This window comes from Pelophylax lessonae (genome assembly GCF_965119305.1).
Source record: "Pelophylax lessonae genome assembly, chromosome: 7".
Lineage (NCBI taxonomy): Eukaryota > Metazoa > Chordata > Amphibia > Anura > Ranidae > Pelophylax > Pelophylax lessonae.
This window is the reverse complement of record NC_138774.1, coordinates 262959939-262976888: the sequence shown is the minus strand read 5'-3', so window position 1 is coordinate 262976888 and position 16950 is coordinate 262959939. Positions and strand designations below refer to the sequence as shown.

The 16950-nt window shown below is 40.9% G+C and overlaps 1 protein-coding gene across 1 annotated transcript in view; it reads left to right on the top strand.

Annotated features, from left to right (window-relative positions):
- Nucleotides 1–16950, top strand: part of ADGRD2 (adhesion G protein-coupled receptor D2) — a 720317-nt gene that overhangs the window by 127748 nt on the left and 575619 nt on the right. Inside the window, exons 3-5 of the mRNA XM_082264234.1 lie at nucleotides 2402–2459; nucleotides 8557–8757; nucleotides 10111–10746. Of these exons, the coding sequence (XP_082120360.1) occupies nucleotides 2402–2459; nucleotides 8557–8757; nucleotides 10111–10746 (895 nt within the window). The remainder of the gene's footprint in view (nucleotides 1–2401; nucleotides 2460–8556; nucleotides 8758–10110; nucleotides 10747–16950) is intronic.

Below are 16950 nucleotides of genomic sequence, written 5' to 3'. Positions count from 1 at the left end.
GCGGTGTTGTGGTTAGGGCTTTGGGTGCAGGTGGGTGAAAATTCCCATGTTGGATACTCACTGTGTCTGAAATAGCCATGTTTGCAGGAATAGGGTAATTTTCTTTTCCCTGATCTCTTCCAGATCTTTAAGTGGAAGTAGAAGGAGCGGTTGCTGTTTGGCACACAAATGATAAGGATGGGGTATGTCTTGGAGATCTTTCAGCCGCCTAGGATTCTGGCAATTGTGGAATATCAGGTTGAAGTGGTAATATGGTGGGAAGTAGTAATGTAGAAGCCGTCAGCAGTGTGAAGGCCCTTGTTTAGATGTCCTCTGCTGCCTACATTTGTGTGGAGAGAGAGACCAGGTAATGTTGTGTGACTGGGTCAAAGCTTGGAGAGGTTGGAGCAGAAGGTGAGAATGGGCTACCTATGTGGTTATCTGAAGCATGCAAAGTGGCAAAAAGTGGCACCTTTGTCAAGACCTCCAGGATGAGGGAGGCATTCAAGATAAAAAAAAGCCCTGGTGGTAAAAGCCCTGGTGGTAGTCTTACTGGAGGGAGGTGTATACTCCTGGAATAGAACACCCCTAGGGTCTTTTTGGCTGTTTTTTTTTTTTTTTTGGTAAAGCAAATATTAGTAACAGCGCTCCCTGGATAATCTCAACTCAAATAAAATACAGAGCAAAACAGTGCATAAATAGGTGCAGTCTCTAAACAAAAACAGCCACCAGGTATCTTGAACCAAGTATAAACGATATCTTCTTATAGATTCTCACAGCAATATGTGAATGTTCTGTGTCTTCTTTCACCAACATTTAAGCACACAATCCCACTCACCAGATGCATATAACTTCCATTACAGGTAGTCACAAATAGCGTTTCAATGTAGAGGTGTCACTCTCAATGGTCCTTTAAACTGATCAAAAGCGCAGACCCAGGATGCCACATCAGCCATCAGCACTTCTATACCCTCAAAGTGCCGGACTTAGTTTCACACAGAAAAGCAGAAAGAGAAAGGTGCCTCTCATAGTGCAGTACAAAATATTTATTAAAATACATGCATAAAGGTTGCACTTCCAGCATTGACGATCAGTTACAGCTTTTTTAAAAGCAGGGATTCTGGTTTGCACTCCACCTGCATTGCACAATGGCGGAAGTGACGCCATGTTTTTTTTTTTTTGCCCATTATATGTGGAAGAATGCCTCTAAAATTTCAGGATGCGGCAGGAGCTAATTCAAGCTGCCCCGAAGCCGTCTAAGCTGTGCATCCGACAATATTTTCTAATTCAGCTGACGGTAGAACATAGTCTAGGGTTATTGTGTGCTTGTCAATGAAATTGGGGTGAACCATATATATTTTTGTCCAAAAAAAGGAGCAAGTAGGCGGGGCACTACGAGGGACTATAAACACCTGCTCAACCGGCGCTAAAATACAAGTACCTTAAAATCTATTATATAAAAGATATATGAATGCTTGATACAAACAATATATCTAACAAAGCTGCTGCTATAAATAAAATAACATACAATAGAGGTGCATATATAATAATATCACAAACAAGATATACTACAACGCACTAGCAGCGCTAAGAACATAAAAAAGTATAAATGCAGTCCACTGGGATAAAGTCCATGTGCTCATATGATCATGCAATGTGCCCAGGATATTCTCTCCTGACAGTCCAGGGTCATGAGTATGTTGGTGAATACACCGGACCCTCCACCTCACCAATGTGCTCCCCCAAATCAGAAACACTCACCAGAAATCTGGTCAACAAGCGCCTGTAACATCAGCCTATCACAGGCTTAGAAACGATCTCCTCAGGAATTAACCTGGAGCGCCGGCACTTGAACTGTCTCAATCGAATCAATTCTTGTGGTATACCCACAGGAGGTTCCAATCAAACAGGGGTGGTACATGTGGAAATAATAACTCACATAGGGCAATATTGCATGGCTAAAAACACCGCTTTATTATCCAAAAGAATACCCCCAGTAGCTGATGCACTTACAGAATAACAGAACAAAGCAAGCTTGTCATAAAAGATGAGGCATAACCTGCGTGCAGAGGCCGGTCCCCGTAATAGCAGTTCGCCGCTGGTACCAAGCGATGGCGAGCCTCGGGTACAGCATCGGACGCCGGTCTGCCTCGTGACCGCGTGACCACGACCTGACGCGTTTCGTTAGCAAGTAACTTCAACAGAGGGCGTAATATTGCTGCGCTAGAACTTAAATTTATGAAGATAAAATTTCAAAAAGGGCGAAAAGCAGCGAACACAAATCCTGAAATGACAGATCAAAAGCAATATGTATATAAATGTGGAGCTATTCCCTATATTTTTAACTTAATAGTAAATGTAATCCCAGTAATTGAGTTTCCTAATGTCATATTTAGTACAGTTATTATTTTTCTTGTTGTAGGCATTTGGTGTATGCAGCTGCTGGAATGAGCCAGAATCAAACCAATCTCAAGTCATAGGTATGTATTAATTACTTGTTAAGTGTAAATGTGCAGTAGGGGGAACAAGAAACTGTCTTGCAGAGATGAAGAAATTATAAACATGTCTAAAACAGGACAGAATTACAAGTTCCATTATACATACTGCTTTAAATCAGGAAGTCAATATGTTTTTACAAATTGGTAATTCCCGCACTCATACTTAATAGTAAAGGTGTAAAATACCCGACATAATTTGCTGACCACAATTTTAAAATATATATTCATAAAAATATGCAGCAGTAATTGTATACAGACTAGAACATACTGTATATAAAATTAACATCAATTCCAATCAGTGAATATAAAATAAAAAAAAAAATGTGTCCATTCAAATAGTTCCATTAAAAAGTGCAGAAAGGGCAAACTTGTAGAGTTAAGGAAAGTCCCAAAATAATCCACTGTGCACAGAATAGACCACACAACATCAAGAGTAAATGTGATAAGCTGCTGACCAGAATGGATTGACCCTCCAAAATTCAACTCCACTCAAATAAAATTGAGTTCTCAGACAACACATTTAAGTGATAATCTCTAGCTCCCCACGCTCCACAAAACGTCTTCTCTAAAAATGTCTAATAAATGGGCTCAAACGTGTAGCCGGGAGCAGACTATGGTAACCTGATTTAGCAGACCTAATCTACACTTCTTTGAACTGTTCCTATCCCCCTAGTGCTGGGGCTCAGAACAGACTGCATCATACTTCTGAGCCAGTGAGCGGAGTATCATGGAAATTGTAGTCCTCTGCATAGCCATCACTGTATTGTCGAACCCGTTAACAGACTACATCCCCCAGCAAACCACTCTCTTGCAGGAAGAATTGTGGGAGAGACTATAAGAGGAACTGTTCAGCAGGCCTGCGCTCTCTTCTTCCTGGGACCCATCGTGTGAGCACCTGTCTCACTGCTCCACTGTAAGATTGCCCGAGGCCCCTGCTATTTCCACCCAGACAGATGCGCTTTGTAAATCATGCTGAAGACCTCCCACGACTTCTACTATTGAGAGGAAGACAGTGCGGCAGGTGACGGCTCAGATTGCTGAATCCATCTGACTGATCCATTGCATCTGGCATCTGCTGACCAAAGCACAGACCCTGCATCGTTTCATGTGTGTGTTCCAACCATCTCCAAGATCTGGCGAGCGAGCTCATGCCCAAATCGTTTCCTAACTCCCTGGGTTATCAAGGGAACTGACACATTGCCAAATCAAGCATCCCTCTGCTGATTCATAACCCCTTTACATTACTTACCGAGGATCCCTTGTTTATATCTGAACTCCAACACTGCCGGTGAAAACAATCCTTAGGCCTAACCTTAGGACTTTTACCATTTCTTGCCTTCAAGGGTGGAGTTGATTGGTTCTAACATTACTCGATCTCTCCTTAGGATCAGATTGTTTAGGCCAGCTCTTTCCCTTTAGTGGTAGAATAATCAGTTAAAGTTGCTCCTGAAATTTTATTGCTAAGTGTTTATATTTCTGTGCACATAGAAGTGTTATCGTCATACATTGTTAAGGCCTTTTAATACATATCAGTTTGCTGAGTGCTAAATTCAATCTGGTTCTGGGGTGCTTTCCCAGAATTTGGCTGATTGACGCTCCTATACATTCTCTCTTCCTATTAAATTATTACAAATTACTGTTGATATTCAGTTTGCATTGTGTCTGTGTTTCATTTAAAGGGGTATACACCATGTCAGAGCTTAGATTGTCAGAAGGGCTGGGAAGTTCTCAGGGTCAAGGCAGCATAGGAGGACAAGAAACATCTAGCAGCTCTTATGGGGGTGGCGCTACATAAGTATGAAATAGATGTGCATATCTCAAAATATCAGATTCCCAATAACAAGCAGCAGTGGGATGATGTCAAGTAACCCCTATTGTCTGACCACTCAAAATAGTTTAGGGTAAAAAGATTGACTCATTCACTCTTGGTGTTGTGTGAATTATTCCATGCACTTTCCTTATATCTATAAGTTTAGACTTTCTTTTAGAATGGACACATTTTTTATTTATTTTATTTAATATTCACTGATTGGAATTGAGATTCATTTTACATATGTTCTAATCTGTATACATTTAGCGCAGCATATATTTATGAAATGTTTTTACAAGAAAATTAAACAGAGAAGAAACACGGATTCCAAACCGTATCTTATTGTCTAACCTGACCTCACAAATGCTCTTTTGGCTGAATGGACAAAATTCTTACATACTCTAAAATCTTGTGCAAAGTCTTCTCAGAAGGATGAAGGCTGTTATAGCTCCAAGGGAGTGACCAACTTCATATTAACCTGGTATGGTTCAGGAGTAGGGGTGAGGGGGGGGGGGAGTGCTTGCTCGTCAACCCCCCTTTCCTGTCCTGCCAGGCTTCACGCTCGGAAAAGTGTCTGGTATGGATTTTGGGGGGGGGGGACCCCACGCTGTTTTTTAAAAGATTATAGCCTGGAGTTCCCCTTAAAATCCATTCCAGACCCAAAGGGCTTGGTATGGTTTGGGGGGTGGGGGCGGGGCACGCTGTTTTCTTTCTGAATTTTTCATCGCCAGCATTCTTTTGGTTAGATTTCAGCTGGGAAGCCCACTAATAGCTGAAGAGTCATTGGCCCGCTCCCTAACAACCAGCTATTCTTCACACAGAATTAGAATTTGTTGATTATTTTTCGACCGATCAGAATTAGAATCAGTCCGAAAATTTGGAATTGGTTAGAAAAGTAATATACAAAACGAAATTAAACTAATATCAACGAAATTCATTACCAAAATACAAAATTCATTACCGACTCTTTGAATAACCAAGAATTTGTCAACATTTGTATTTGGACCAAACCGAATTGCGCATGTCTACCTTATGTGGGCAAGAGTGAAGATTCACCAAGTGCTGTTTGGGGGCTCTATCTCTGAAGAGAAACAAGAGTGTTTAGACCTTTCTGATAATGTAGGGGTCATAACCTTGAGGTGAACGGCCAGTATGCATGGTGGTGGAGATACGGAGCACACTGCATTATTGAGTTCACTTTGACACAGTGGTGATTGGATCATCTATTGGATTTTATTTACATTTTTGGCATATATCCATGTTTTTCTATATATTTATTTAGTGGAATATTCACATGTTTATTTATGTATTTTTTGGTACATTTTCATAATGTAATATCATTTTAGCAATTATTAGGGTTGTACTGCACTAAATACTGTTACTTATGTTGTAACCACTTAGTGCTGTGAAATATATAAGTGTCAGCTTGCAACTCCAGTGTGGTTTGGAGCACTGTTATTGGTATTTTTATTTTGATTGTTTTCCTTTTAGAGTTACATATATTATTGGTTGCACTAATTGGTTTATAGTTGGACAACTTAACATAGAAACATAGAATGTGTCGGCAGATAAGAACCATTTGGCCCATCTAGTCTGCCCAATATATCTGAATCCTATGAATAGTCCCTGGCCCTATCTTATATGAAGGATAGCCTTATGCCTATCCCATGCATGCTTAAACTCCTTCACTGTATTTGCAGCTACCACTTGTGCAGGAAGGTTATTCCATGCATCCACTACTCTCTCAGTAAAGTAATACTTCCTCATATTACTTTTAAACCTTTGCCCCTCTAATTTAAAACTGTGTCCTCTTGTGGTAGTTTTTCTTCTTTTAAATATGCTCTCCTCCTTTACCGAGTTGATTCCCTTTATGTATTTAAAAGTTTCTATCATATCCCCTCTGTCTCTTCTTTCTTCCAAGCTATACATGTTAAGGTCCTTTAACCTTTCCTGATAAGTTTTTTCCTGCAATCCATGTACTAGTTTAGTAGCTCTTCTCTGAACTCTCTCTAGAGTATCTATATCCTTCTGGAGATATGGCCTCCAGTACTGCGCACAATACTCCAAGTGAGGTCTCACCAGTGTTCTGTACAGCGGCATAAGCACTTCTCTCTTTCTACTGCTTATACCTCTCCCTATACATCCAAGCATTCTGCTGGCATTTCGTGCTGCTCTATTACATTATCTTCCCACCTTTAAGTCTTCTGAAATAATTACTCCTAAATCCCTTTCCTCAGATACTGAGGTCAGGACTGTGTCAAATATTCTATATTCTGCCCTTGGGTTTTTACGCCCCAGGTGCATTATCTTGCACTTATCCACATTAAATTTCAGTTGCCAGAGTTCTGACCATTCTTCTAGTTTTCCTAAATCCTTTTCCATTTGGCGTTTCCCTCCAGGAACATCAACCCTGTTACATATCTTTGTGTCATCAGCAAAAAGACAAACCTTACCATCGAGGCCTTTTGCAATATCACTTATGAAGATATTAAACAAAATTGGTCCCAGTACAGATCCCTGAGGTACCCCACTGGTAACATGACCTTGTTCTGAATGTTCTCCATTGACTACAACCCTCTGTTGTCTGTCACTCAGCCACTGCCTAATCCACTCAACAATATGGGAGTCCATGCTCAATGACTGCAGTTTATTGATAAGTCTTCTATGTGGGTCAGTGTCAAAAGCCTTACTAAAATCTAGATATGCAATGTCTACTGCACCTCCACCGTCTATTATTTTAGTCACCCAGTCAAAAAAATCTATAAGATTTGTTTGACATGATCTTCCTGAAGTAAACCCATGTTGTTTTTCATCTTGCAATCCATGGGATTTAAGATGTTCCACAATCCTATCCTTTAATAGGGTTTCCATTAATTTGCCTACTATTGATGTCAGACTCACTGGTCTATTGTTAACTTCAACAATGATCCCAGTGGTAAACTGCTTTAGATAATAAATAAATAGATTTAAAATAATTAACTTCAACAATGATCCCAGTGGTAAACTGCTGTTAATGTAATCTTCCACTTAGAAGATGTTCTGGTGGTAAGTATTGAGGATATAAGAAAATAAGATAAAATGTTTTTTCATCTGAGCTTAATTTATTTAGAAGGCATTGGTGAATGCCACTTGGGCCTAGTACCTTCTCTATCTCACTTTTGCTCAGAGAAGAGGGGAGAGGAGAGTGGCGCCAAGCAGCCATATGGTGTAGCAAAGTGGAAAGATAGAGCTGGATCCATAGGTTTATTTTATTGTTATTGTTAAGGTATTAATGTTGGTGTAAACAACCTGGTTCCTGGGCAGGTCTTGATCTCCACAGTCTCCTTGGCTTGTAGTGTAATTTTTATGAAGGGTTGAAATTTAAGTCCCGCGCCACTGCTAAGAGGTCCAGACACAACTTTGATCCATTAAGGATCAGGTAGCCTACATGCCTCCTTCATCAGGGCTTGACTGGCAACCAAGTGAACACAACTAGTAGTGAACTCAACCTACAATGGTATTTATTTCAGTGTGGGTTGCAAGCACTGTCCTAATCAGCAGCTTGTTTGACAGCCTGAAATGGCATGTAGACCCCCGAAACACATTGGCTATTTCTTGATCTGTACCCCTGATCTTTAATGGAATAAAATTGTATCTAGACCCCTTAGCAGAGGCGTGGCGCTTAAATTTCTACCCTTCTTACAAATGGTGTAGCAAGTTATTTTTTTTTAAGTAAACAAAGAAAAACAATTAGTTATCCATGAATGGATAAGGGCATGTCTGGCAGTGAAAGTCCTGGATCTGGGTAGAGGGTGAACAGACCACTGGATCCTCCAAAAAGCTTAGCCACTATAGGAACTGATACAGCCACCAGAACCAGGAGCCATTGTGTCTGCCGGGGTAGGAGCCAGAAAGCCTCGGGAACAGTGCAAAGACAGCACCAAGGGATCCACCAATGCAAGGGCACCTGGGATACATATTTTGGGAGTCAGCATGTCCCCTTCAGTCTACCTGATAAAGGGGCTGTGTTGACTCCCGATACTCGTGTCCCAGGTGCCCTTGCATGTGTTTGATCCCACACTGTTGCCTTAGCACTATTCTTGTGGCAGACCTTGCGGCTTTTCGGCTCCTACTCCTGGCAGCTGGCGCAACCTCTCAGCACACCTTTGAGAGCCTGAGCCAGCCACTCGTATCATTTTGGGAGATTTCCTCTAAATTTGGTTGTAAAAGTAAGTAATGTATTTGCCTGTGCTTTGTGTAATACATCTCAATGAGAAATGTAATTTTCAGATTCCTGCAGCTCCGGAATTTTCATTGAAAGTCATCATGGTGTATATGAGTATATTAGCAAGCCTTTCACTCAGCAACAAGCCAATAAACATTGTGAACATAAGTTTGCATCTCTGCTCTCTGATACAAGGGACGTAAAGGAGTTGGATGCAAATCTGGTGCAATTCCCTGTATGGGTGAAGGAGGAAAACCATATACCTAGTAAGTTTTTTTTTTTTGTTAAATGATATTTCTTAAAAATGAACAGTTTAAATGACATTTATGACATTTTGGGTAAGAATTTCCAGAAATTATAGGAAAAAATACCTTTTTGAATCGTAAAGTGTTACTAAACCCAGTAATATAAAAAATGTTCATCAGGCCAGCCCCCCCCCCACCCCCGCGCTGCCCACAATTTATAAATAATCCTTTTACATTATAATACTGCAGCTATATACCTTGTTAGCTGATCTGCATACTGTGGTCACATGATACTCTGCAGGGTCCACCCAAGACCAGAGTGTTCATGTAGGAGCAGATTTCACTGCCTCTTGAAATCCTGTATAGCCTGTGTCCTCATGCTTTTATGGGAGGTGGATCATCCATCAATCAAGATGTCAAATCCCACCCACTGTGTTCTTTTTTTGTTACTTGGCATGGAGGAGGGGGGGATTGGGCTGTTATTTAGGATCTGTATACAGGCCCACATGTGTAATGTTAATACCATGTGTCCTGAATAGCTCAGCTCAAACCAGGAAGCTTTCTTTCCAGCAATAGAGACCAAACTGAGCATGTGTAGCTGAACTACATTTACTGTGTCTTAACTGAACTTGCCCAGAGTGGACGTGCAGGAGGGGGAGGATTTGTGCATACAGGATCACACAGCCTTTTTACACAACGCAGAGTATTAATCACTTAAGTTACACAGTGAGAACAACAAGCATGCTATTCTGCACCTACAGACAGATTTTACTGTTGTGGGTTTAGTAACACTTTAAAGGTAAATGGTAATATTTTAGGCAAGGCCTTATCAGCTAACTGCCCACTGCCAAACTCTTCATAGTTTCTATATGACCAGAACAGTTAGGTTACATTTACATGGCTGAATAGTAGTGGCCAGCGGCGCTATTGTGTGTGATCAGCAGAAGCTGTCAGATTTTTACTCTGTACAAATCAATGGCGCCATTAATTTTGAAGTGCTACCTAAGGATTAGCAACGATTGGACATCCAATATTAAAATTGTACAATATTGGACATCCAATAATAAATGTAAAATAAACATCATTAAAATGTATTACAAATTATTATATATGTTCAATCACCATTGATATATTGTATACTGCAATGCATATAGAAAACCCTGATAACTCACCCCTACTACTCAATAGATTTCATAAAGGAATACATTTACAATACCACTTAGAAATATACAGTTTGCATCATCCTTGTATTTTTAGGCAACACTGCTATACATAATAAGGTCTTATCTGTCAAAACCACTGCCAGTCTACAATATCTGATTAGTCAGAACCATGTATTTGTTCATTAAGAATGTTCTTTCTTTCACCTTTTAGAAACCCAGGCACTGCCTACCCTGGTCTTTGAGAAGAGGACGGATACTAAATATGCAAAACTGCTAGCACACTTTCCATCTTTGCCAGAAATCACTGTATGTGCATACATCCAATGGGGCAACTCACAAAAAGAGTTTGCAACAGTCTTTTCTTATGCAGCATTTAACTTCAGTAATGAGTTTCAACTGCGAGGAATGAATGATGAGGATGGATTTGTCAAATTTGCTATTATAGTTCATGGGCAACATTCAGCATACTCATCAATATTCCCCAATGATGGAAAATGGCATCATTTGTGTATAACGTGGCAAAAATGGAATGGAACCATGGCCCTTTATGCTGATGGGAAATGGAAAGCCCACTCTAAACTATCTGCATCAGAGGATATCATCAAAGATGGTATTTTTATTATTGGACAAGATCAAGATTCCTACGGCGGGACATTTAAGGAAAAGGAATCCTTCAGTGGTAACATCACAGAATTCAATGTCTGGGCAAAAGTTCTAAGTGCAGAACAAATAGAAAAGGTTTCATTGGGCAGGAATGTGGAAAAAAACATTATATTTGGTTGGAGGACCCACCAGTTGGAAGTTGAGCCTTCTCTTAAAAGAATGAAGATAGAAACAGTATGTACAGGTAAGAAAAAGACCACAAGTAAGAAGGTGAATAGGTGCTTGGTGAGTTGCCTGCAAATAGTCACTATTGCACATTTGCTGCTCACATTTTGTAATGCTCACATTTGTTGCTTACGTGGTTTAATGATTGGTTGTTTTTTTCCTATTTATTGTATATAATTGCCCATTTAGATCACATTTTTGTATTTGCGTTTTTTTGCTGACATATTGTCAAGTCACCATTATTTAAAATACCAAAAATATTATAAAATGTATTTCCTTCCAAGCCTGGCACTATAAGGGGGTGCCACAATAATCTCCATGCTTCACTGTGCTGCCTTTGGATTTCTTGTTTTAGGGTTTTTTATGGCGTGATTAAAAATATGGAGAAAATAACTGCGCTAAATAATAAACAATAATCAAAAAATTCAAAGCAGCAACTTAAAGTGTGACAAACACCCAGAAAACATAATATATATATAATATATATATATATATATATATATATATATATATATATAAAAATTAGAAATACAACATTCAGAGAAAGAAAAGTTTCACTATCTCTAATTCTTTTCTGACCAGTATTAGTATTTATTTAGTTTCATGATTGTTATCATAAATATTTTTGGGAGAAGTGTTAAAATAATAGAATGCACTGGGTGTCAAATATGTTAGGTATGCTGCTCTCTCTTAGACTGCCGAATAACCTGTTTTATTGGCAGATAATTGTACTAATAAGCTAAAAATGTAGGTACCTAACAATTTGAGATGCTGCTACAGAAAATTGCCATTGTTTGGCTTTTAATCTTTCTTTTTTTGTTAATAATGGGAAACATATTTGTGCACCCATAGATCACAAATTCCCTTTGTATTAGCAACAGCTAGTGGACTTTAATATACCGCTGAACACATGAAGAATGAAAACTGTCAGTGAATGAACAATCTGCAAAAAATAATTCAAAATAATCTTGTGTGCAATATATTTACCCCCCCCCCACACTTTCATGACCAGGCCATTTTTTGCAATACGGCACTGTGTTATTTTAACTGACAATGGAGCGGTTGTGCAACACTGTACCCTCAAACTATTTACGTACTTTTTTCATACAAATAGAGCTTTCTTTTGGTGGTATTTAGAGAAGGGAAAAAGAGCTCAGCGGCCATGCACAGCATCCAGGGTGGGCAGGGGGTGCAACTGAAAAAGCTAGGTACACACGGCTGAATGTCAGGAGACATTAGACCACATGTGTCAAACACAAGGCCCGTGGGCCAAATCCGGCCCTCCAGGTTATTTCATGTGACCCTGTTAGGTGCCTGTTAGGTAAAGTCCAAAGTGGAGTTTGAGTGCTGAGGATTCAGGCGAAAACGTAGTCAGAGATCAGGCCGGCAACAGATCGGGCAAAGCGGTATCCAAACGTAATCCAAAGAATGGTCAGGCAGGCAGAAGTCATACACAAGCTGGCGGTGAAGTACAGATTCGGCAGGCTGAAGAGGGGTCAAGAATACAGGCAAAAGTTCGTACACGAAAGTCTATCATAGAGCAAGCAGTACACCAAGGAAGATATTCCAAACAAACGGGCATTCAGCAACAGGAAGTGCTGCTATTTAAATGCTGGTCAAATTGCACATTTTTCACAGCTGGGCAAATTGCACATCGTTCGCAGCTGACAGCAGGTGGGGCTAGTGAGACCAAGGCAAGCATCAGGCTGGAAAAATCACTGCCAAACTCCAGAGCTTCTCTGTGGCACAACAGGTAAGGCTGCAAGTTACGAAACAAGGAACCTTCCGGTTCAAGGACGTCCAGGTACATGACAGACCCTCACACCCAGGGATTTTTTTCAGCTGGAATGTGGGGGAACCCCTAATTCCTGCCCTCTGTATGTAGCACACTCCTCTACCCTACTCACTTTACACAGCACACCCATAAACTCTGCATTCTGTGCATAGGGCACCCCTGAACTCTGCACTATGTACGTAGCAAACCCCTGAACTTTGGGGTGGGGTGTGGTTGAGTTTCTCCACTTTTTCTCTCAGAGAAAAAAAGCGGTGGATGAATTTATATAGTCTTACAGATATAGCTGACCCTTTGAGTTCAACCATATTGCGGATGCGGCCCGTGATGAAATTTAGTTTGACAACCCTGCATTAGACGGTTAAAAAAAAATAAAATCGCCCGACATTCGTCCCGTGTGTATGTCGGTCTGTCCGACAGAAGCCAGCCAGCCAACCGACTCTCGACCAGTGTTCTCAGCCAATGGTGAAGAGTGCTGATTGGAGTGTTCTGGCAGGGGTCACAACACAACAGTTCTGCAGGGGAGATCGCTGTACTTACTTCGCATAGTGAGTACAGCGGCTCCGACCGGAGCTGACAGTTGAGCTGGGTTGAATGGGAAAAAATGAATAGTGTGTACCAGGCTTTAGGGACTGGTTGAGCTCCCTTTCATTAACATATAATAGAGAAGTATTGCTGGTAAACATGTAAACCTAGAACAGACAGTGTTAAAATCTGGTTTAGTTTATTGAGATAATATCTGCCAGCACAGTGCAGGGAGGGTTAATTAAGGCAAACACGAATCCCCAGCCCCCCTCTTAAACAAAGAGAACTAGTAGAATATTTCAGTGCTGAAGTTTCCAGAAAAAAAGGCATCTGAAAAAGGTAAGCTGCAATTTTTCATTTAATTTATGCTTATATAAATATAACAAAGGTGTTATTCCAATTTAGCTGCAACAGTGGAAATACAGTACACTGGGATCTTAAGGGCGCTTTGACACTTTGCATTCTTGTGTATTGCATTAATGTGTGTTGTGCCATGCATTAATATGTGCTGCTTTAAGTCAATCCATTCATTTTAAATGGGCTCCAAATGCAACAGAACAGAAAAAAAATGACATGCATTACATTTACTACCACAAGGAATAGTAGTGCAATACCATGCATTGAGCTGCATGTGCATTGAAAGGGCTTTGCTTTAGTGCGTTGGGGTGCCATTCAAAGTGACATGGCACCAAAATGTGCATTAATGTAATGCAAAAGTGTAATATAGCCCTGGGGGTGCAGTACGCTTTAACTCTTTTGCTGTCACACCAGTTTTTGCTTTTGGACACATTAAAATAATCATTTTAGGCAAGAAGATTAGTTAAAACATCCAAACAGTATATATTTCTGAAAGTAGGGACCCTAGAGAATAAAATGGCGGTAGTTCTAAATGAGAACACAGTAAAGTTGATTTAAGTGCACACAAACCCAATATATTTCCCAATTGTTTTTGTAAATTATAAAAAAAGAGGTTGAAGCTAATGGAGTACATCTTGCACTCTGTAAGCTTCTCTCCTAACCATAGCAACCAGGAAAAGTGACATCTGAAACCAAACATGACTAAATGCTTGTTGCTTTTGGGTTTATACTAGCTTGGGGAGATGAGCAAATCCTCCTCTCAACCCAGGGACACCCCTCCTGGGTCCTGGAATCTCAGTTGGGATTGCAGAGCCTAGAACAGATATTGGGAGGGCACAGGCTCCAGGGGTCTTTAGGATACAGGGAGCAATCCAGGGAAAGGTTAAATGACTCCTGAGTGAAGCTTACTTAAAGTGGAGTTCCACCCTATTTTTATACTTACCTCCATCTTCTCGCTCCGGGTCACCTGAAAAAGAAATGGATAATCGCATATTTTTTTTTTTTTTTTACTTACCTCGTAGCGAAGAAAATATACTTACCTTACTTCCTTCTTCCTCCTTCCTCGGCCGCGGCCCGTCGTCACTTCCTGGCTCTGCAATGATTCCTGGGAGCTGAACGTCATAGCTCCCAGGAATCATTGCGCCTGCACCGGCCCCGACGTCAGTTCCGGGTCGCGCGCGTCATCCCCTTCTAAACAGCTTCTGGGCATGCCCAGAAGCTGTGGAGGGGTGACGCGCGCGACCCGGAAGTGACGTCGGGGCCGGCGCAGAGCATCGTGGGACCACAGAAGGCGGAAGAAGACGCCGAAGAGGACGCGCTGGCTTCAAGCTGCCCACATCTGAGATGGCAGCGCTGGACAAGACGTTTGCAAGGTAAGTATTTCGTCTTGCAGGTAAGTGCAACCCGGGACAGATCAGAGGCTAGCCATTGTGGAATGCACTAGCCCTGACTGACCCGGGGGTATTAAAAAAAAAAAAAAAAATCCAGGGTGGAACTCCGCTTTAAAACAACCTCTCATTTAACCTAAAATTGTTTTTCATTAGACACAAATAAAAGAACAGCTGCACAAAAAAAAAAATAAACAAGCAGGTAGTATATAAAATAAAATAAAAAAAATCAAACCAACAAAATACAAAAATAAATATAATGGTCAAATACACAAAAAAAAAGTAATAAAAAAAACAAGTAAAAAGGACAGTAAATCAAATAAACTAAACTACCCTCAATGCATCAAAAACACCATTAAAAAAAAAAAAAAAAAAAAAAAAAGTGTGACATTTGTAAAAGCACATTTTACCTAGGAAGCTAAATTGGCAAAACTTCAGAGTTTCTTCTGCAAAATTTCACTAGCTATAAGACAATAATTTCCTTGGCAAAATCAATTCATCCAAATCCGCACCACGCATCCATGGTTCCAAATAGTGGGGAGTTTTATGCACGTACAGTAAGTTCTCCATAGTGTGTTACAAATGTAACCACAAATTGCGATTTTTACACAAAATTGGTATGTACAAACTTACAATAGCATTTATTTTTTGTACATCATGGGACACAGAGCCATAAACCATAACATATGGGTTATATAGCCACCTATAGGTGAAGGACACTGGCAACCAATCAGAATTGAAGACCCCCTATATAACCCCTCCCACACAGGAAGAGCCAGTGTCCAAAAAGTGAAGGTCACTGTGGAGAGGTGCTCCACATGTTGGTTATGTTTCAAAGAAGAGTGAAGTTTATGCTAACGTACACTGAACAAAGATCACTGGATCTAAGGGGTTAGCTATCGGATCCATCTAACACAGTCAATGGACTAAAAATATGGTACTCGAGCTTCGGGAAGCAGATACAAGCTTTTTCGGCGCTGGACCCTGGGATCCGGACCCTTGGAATACCAAACCCCAAAGGTGCTCCGTATAGTGTACTCTACAGGTCCAAGGCTGTTGCCCCTCTTATATAGGCGACCCAGTCCTTGAAGGTCTCCAAGACAATGCTCACCATGAAGGGTGAAGATTGGATTCTTGCTTATAGCAGTTTCCTGCGGCAGGTCCATTTTAAATATTTACACAGCAAACAAACCTTAAAGGGTTAAAATTGCAAAATTGTAAATATTATATGTGCTGTTCCCTTTAATAAGATTACAGAGACTTGTGTCAAGTGTATTTCTGCTTGTAATTACATTGTAGCAGGTTTATGCAAAGTATGTTTAAAGCATATTTTTACACTGTTTCTTACCCTGAGCTGATCACCTGAAGGGTATCCGCTGTGACAAACAAGATTGAGCCTAAACTGCTCTCACCCAAATTTGTTTATTGTATTCGCCCTGGCGCATAAGTGTTCGCATGTTCGCCTCGTACGCCACGTGGTGGGCGTGTTCTAACGCGATTTGGCATGCACGTGGCTGCCATGTACTACGCTTCACATGCATAAAAGGGCACGTTCTGCAAGGAAATGTTTCCAACACACTAGCCTCTGTCACATGCTGAAAGGGACACAGAGCAGCAGCAGCTGGGTTGCGTGAGTCACTTTGGGTGTATGTTATTGCCACTTATAGGTCCTGTATCTTAGGTAATCAGTTTTGTGTGCATTAGGCTGTATAACCTCAAGTTTGTCTTGTTATAAAGCAATGTTTGCCCGAAAAAGGGCTGGAGGGAGCACAGTTGAAAAGGGTACTATGATGCCACTGTCAGGCCTTGAAGGTCCTAGTCGTGCTTCCACTGTGTCTACTCCTCCTGATAAGCCAGAGGCATCTAGCTAATCTGAGCCATTACGGTTGTCAGGCATAGTAGCTACTCGGTGTACTTCTGCCACAGCCCATATTACCAAGGACGATTTGGCATTGGCATTAGCCAGCTTAGAGGGTACGATTGCTGACATGATTGCAGAACCACATGGAGGAAAGAAGATAGATAAGATCCCCCCTCTCCTGAGCCGCCCACCTGAATCAGTTCAGGATTTGGCAGAGGATGTGGAAGATGTAGCTGAGGGTGACCCTATAGAACAGTGGTTCTCAACTCCAGTCCTCAGGGCCCACTAAAAGGCCAGACT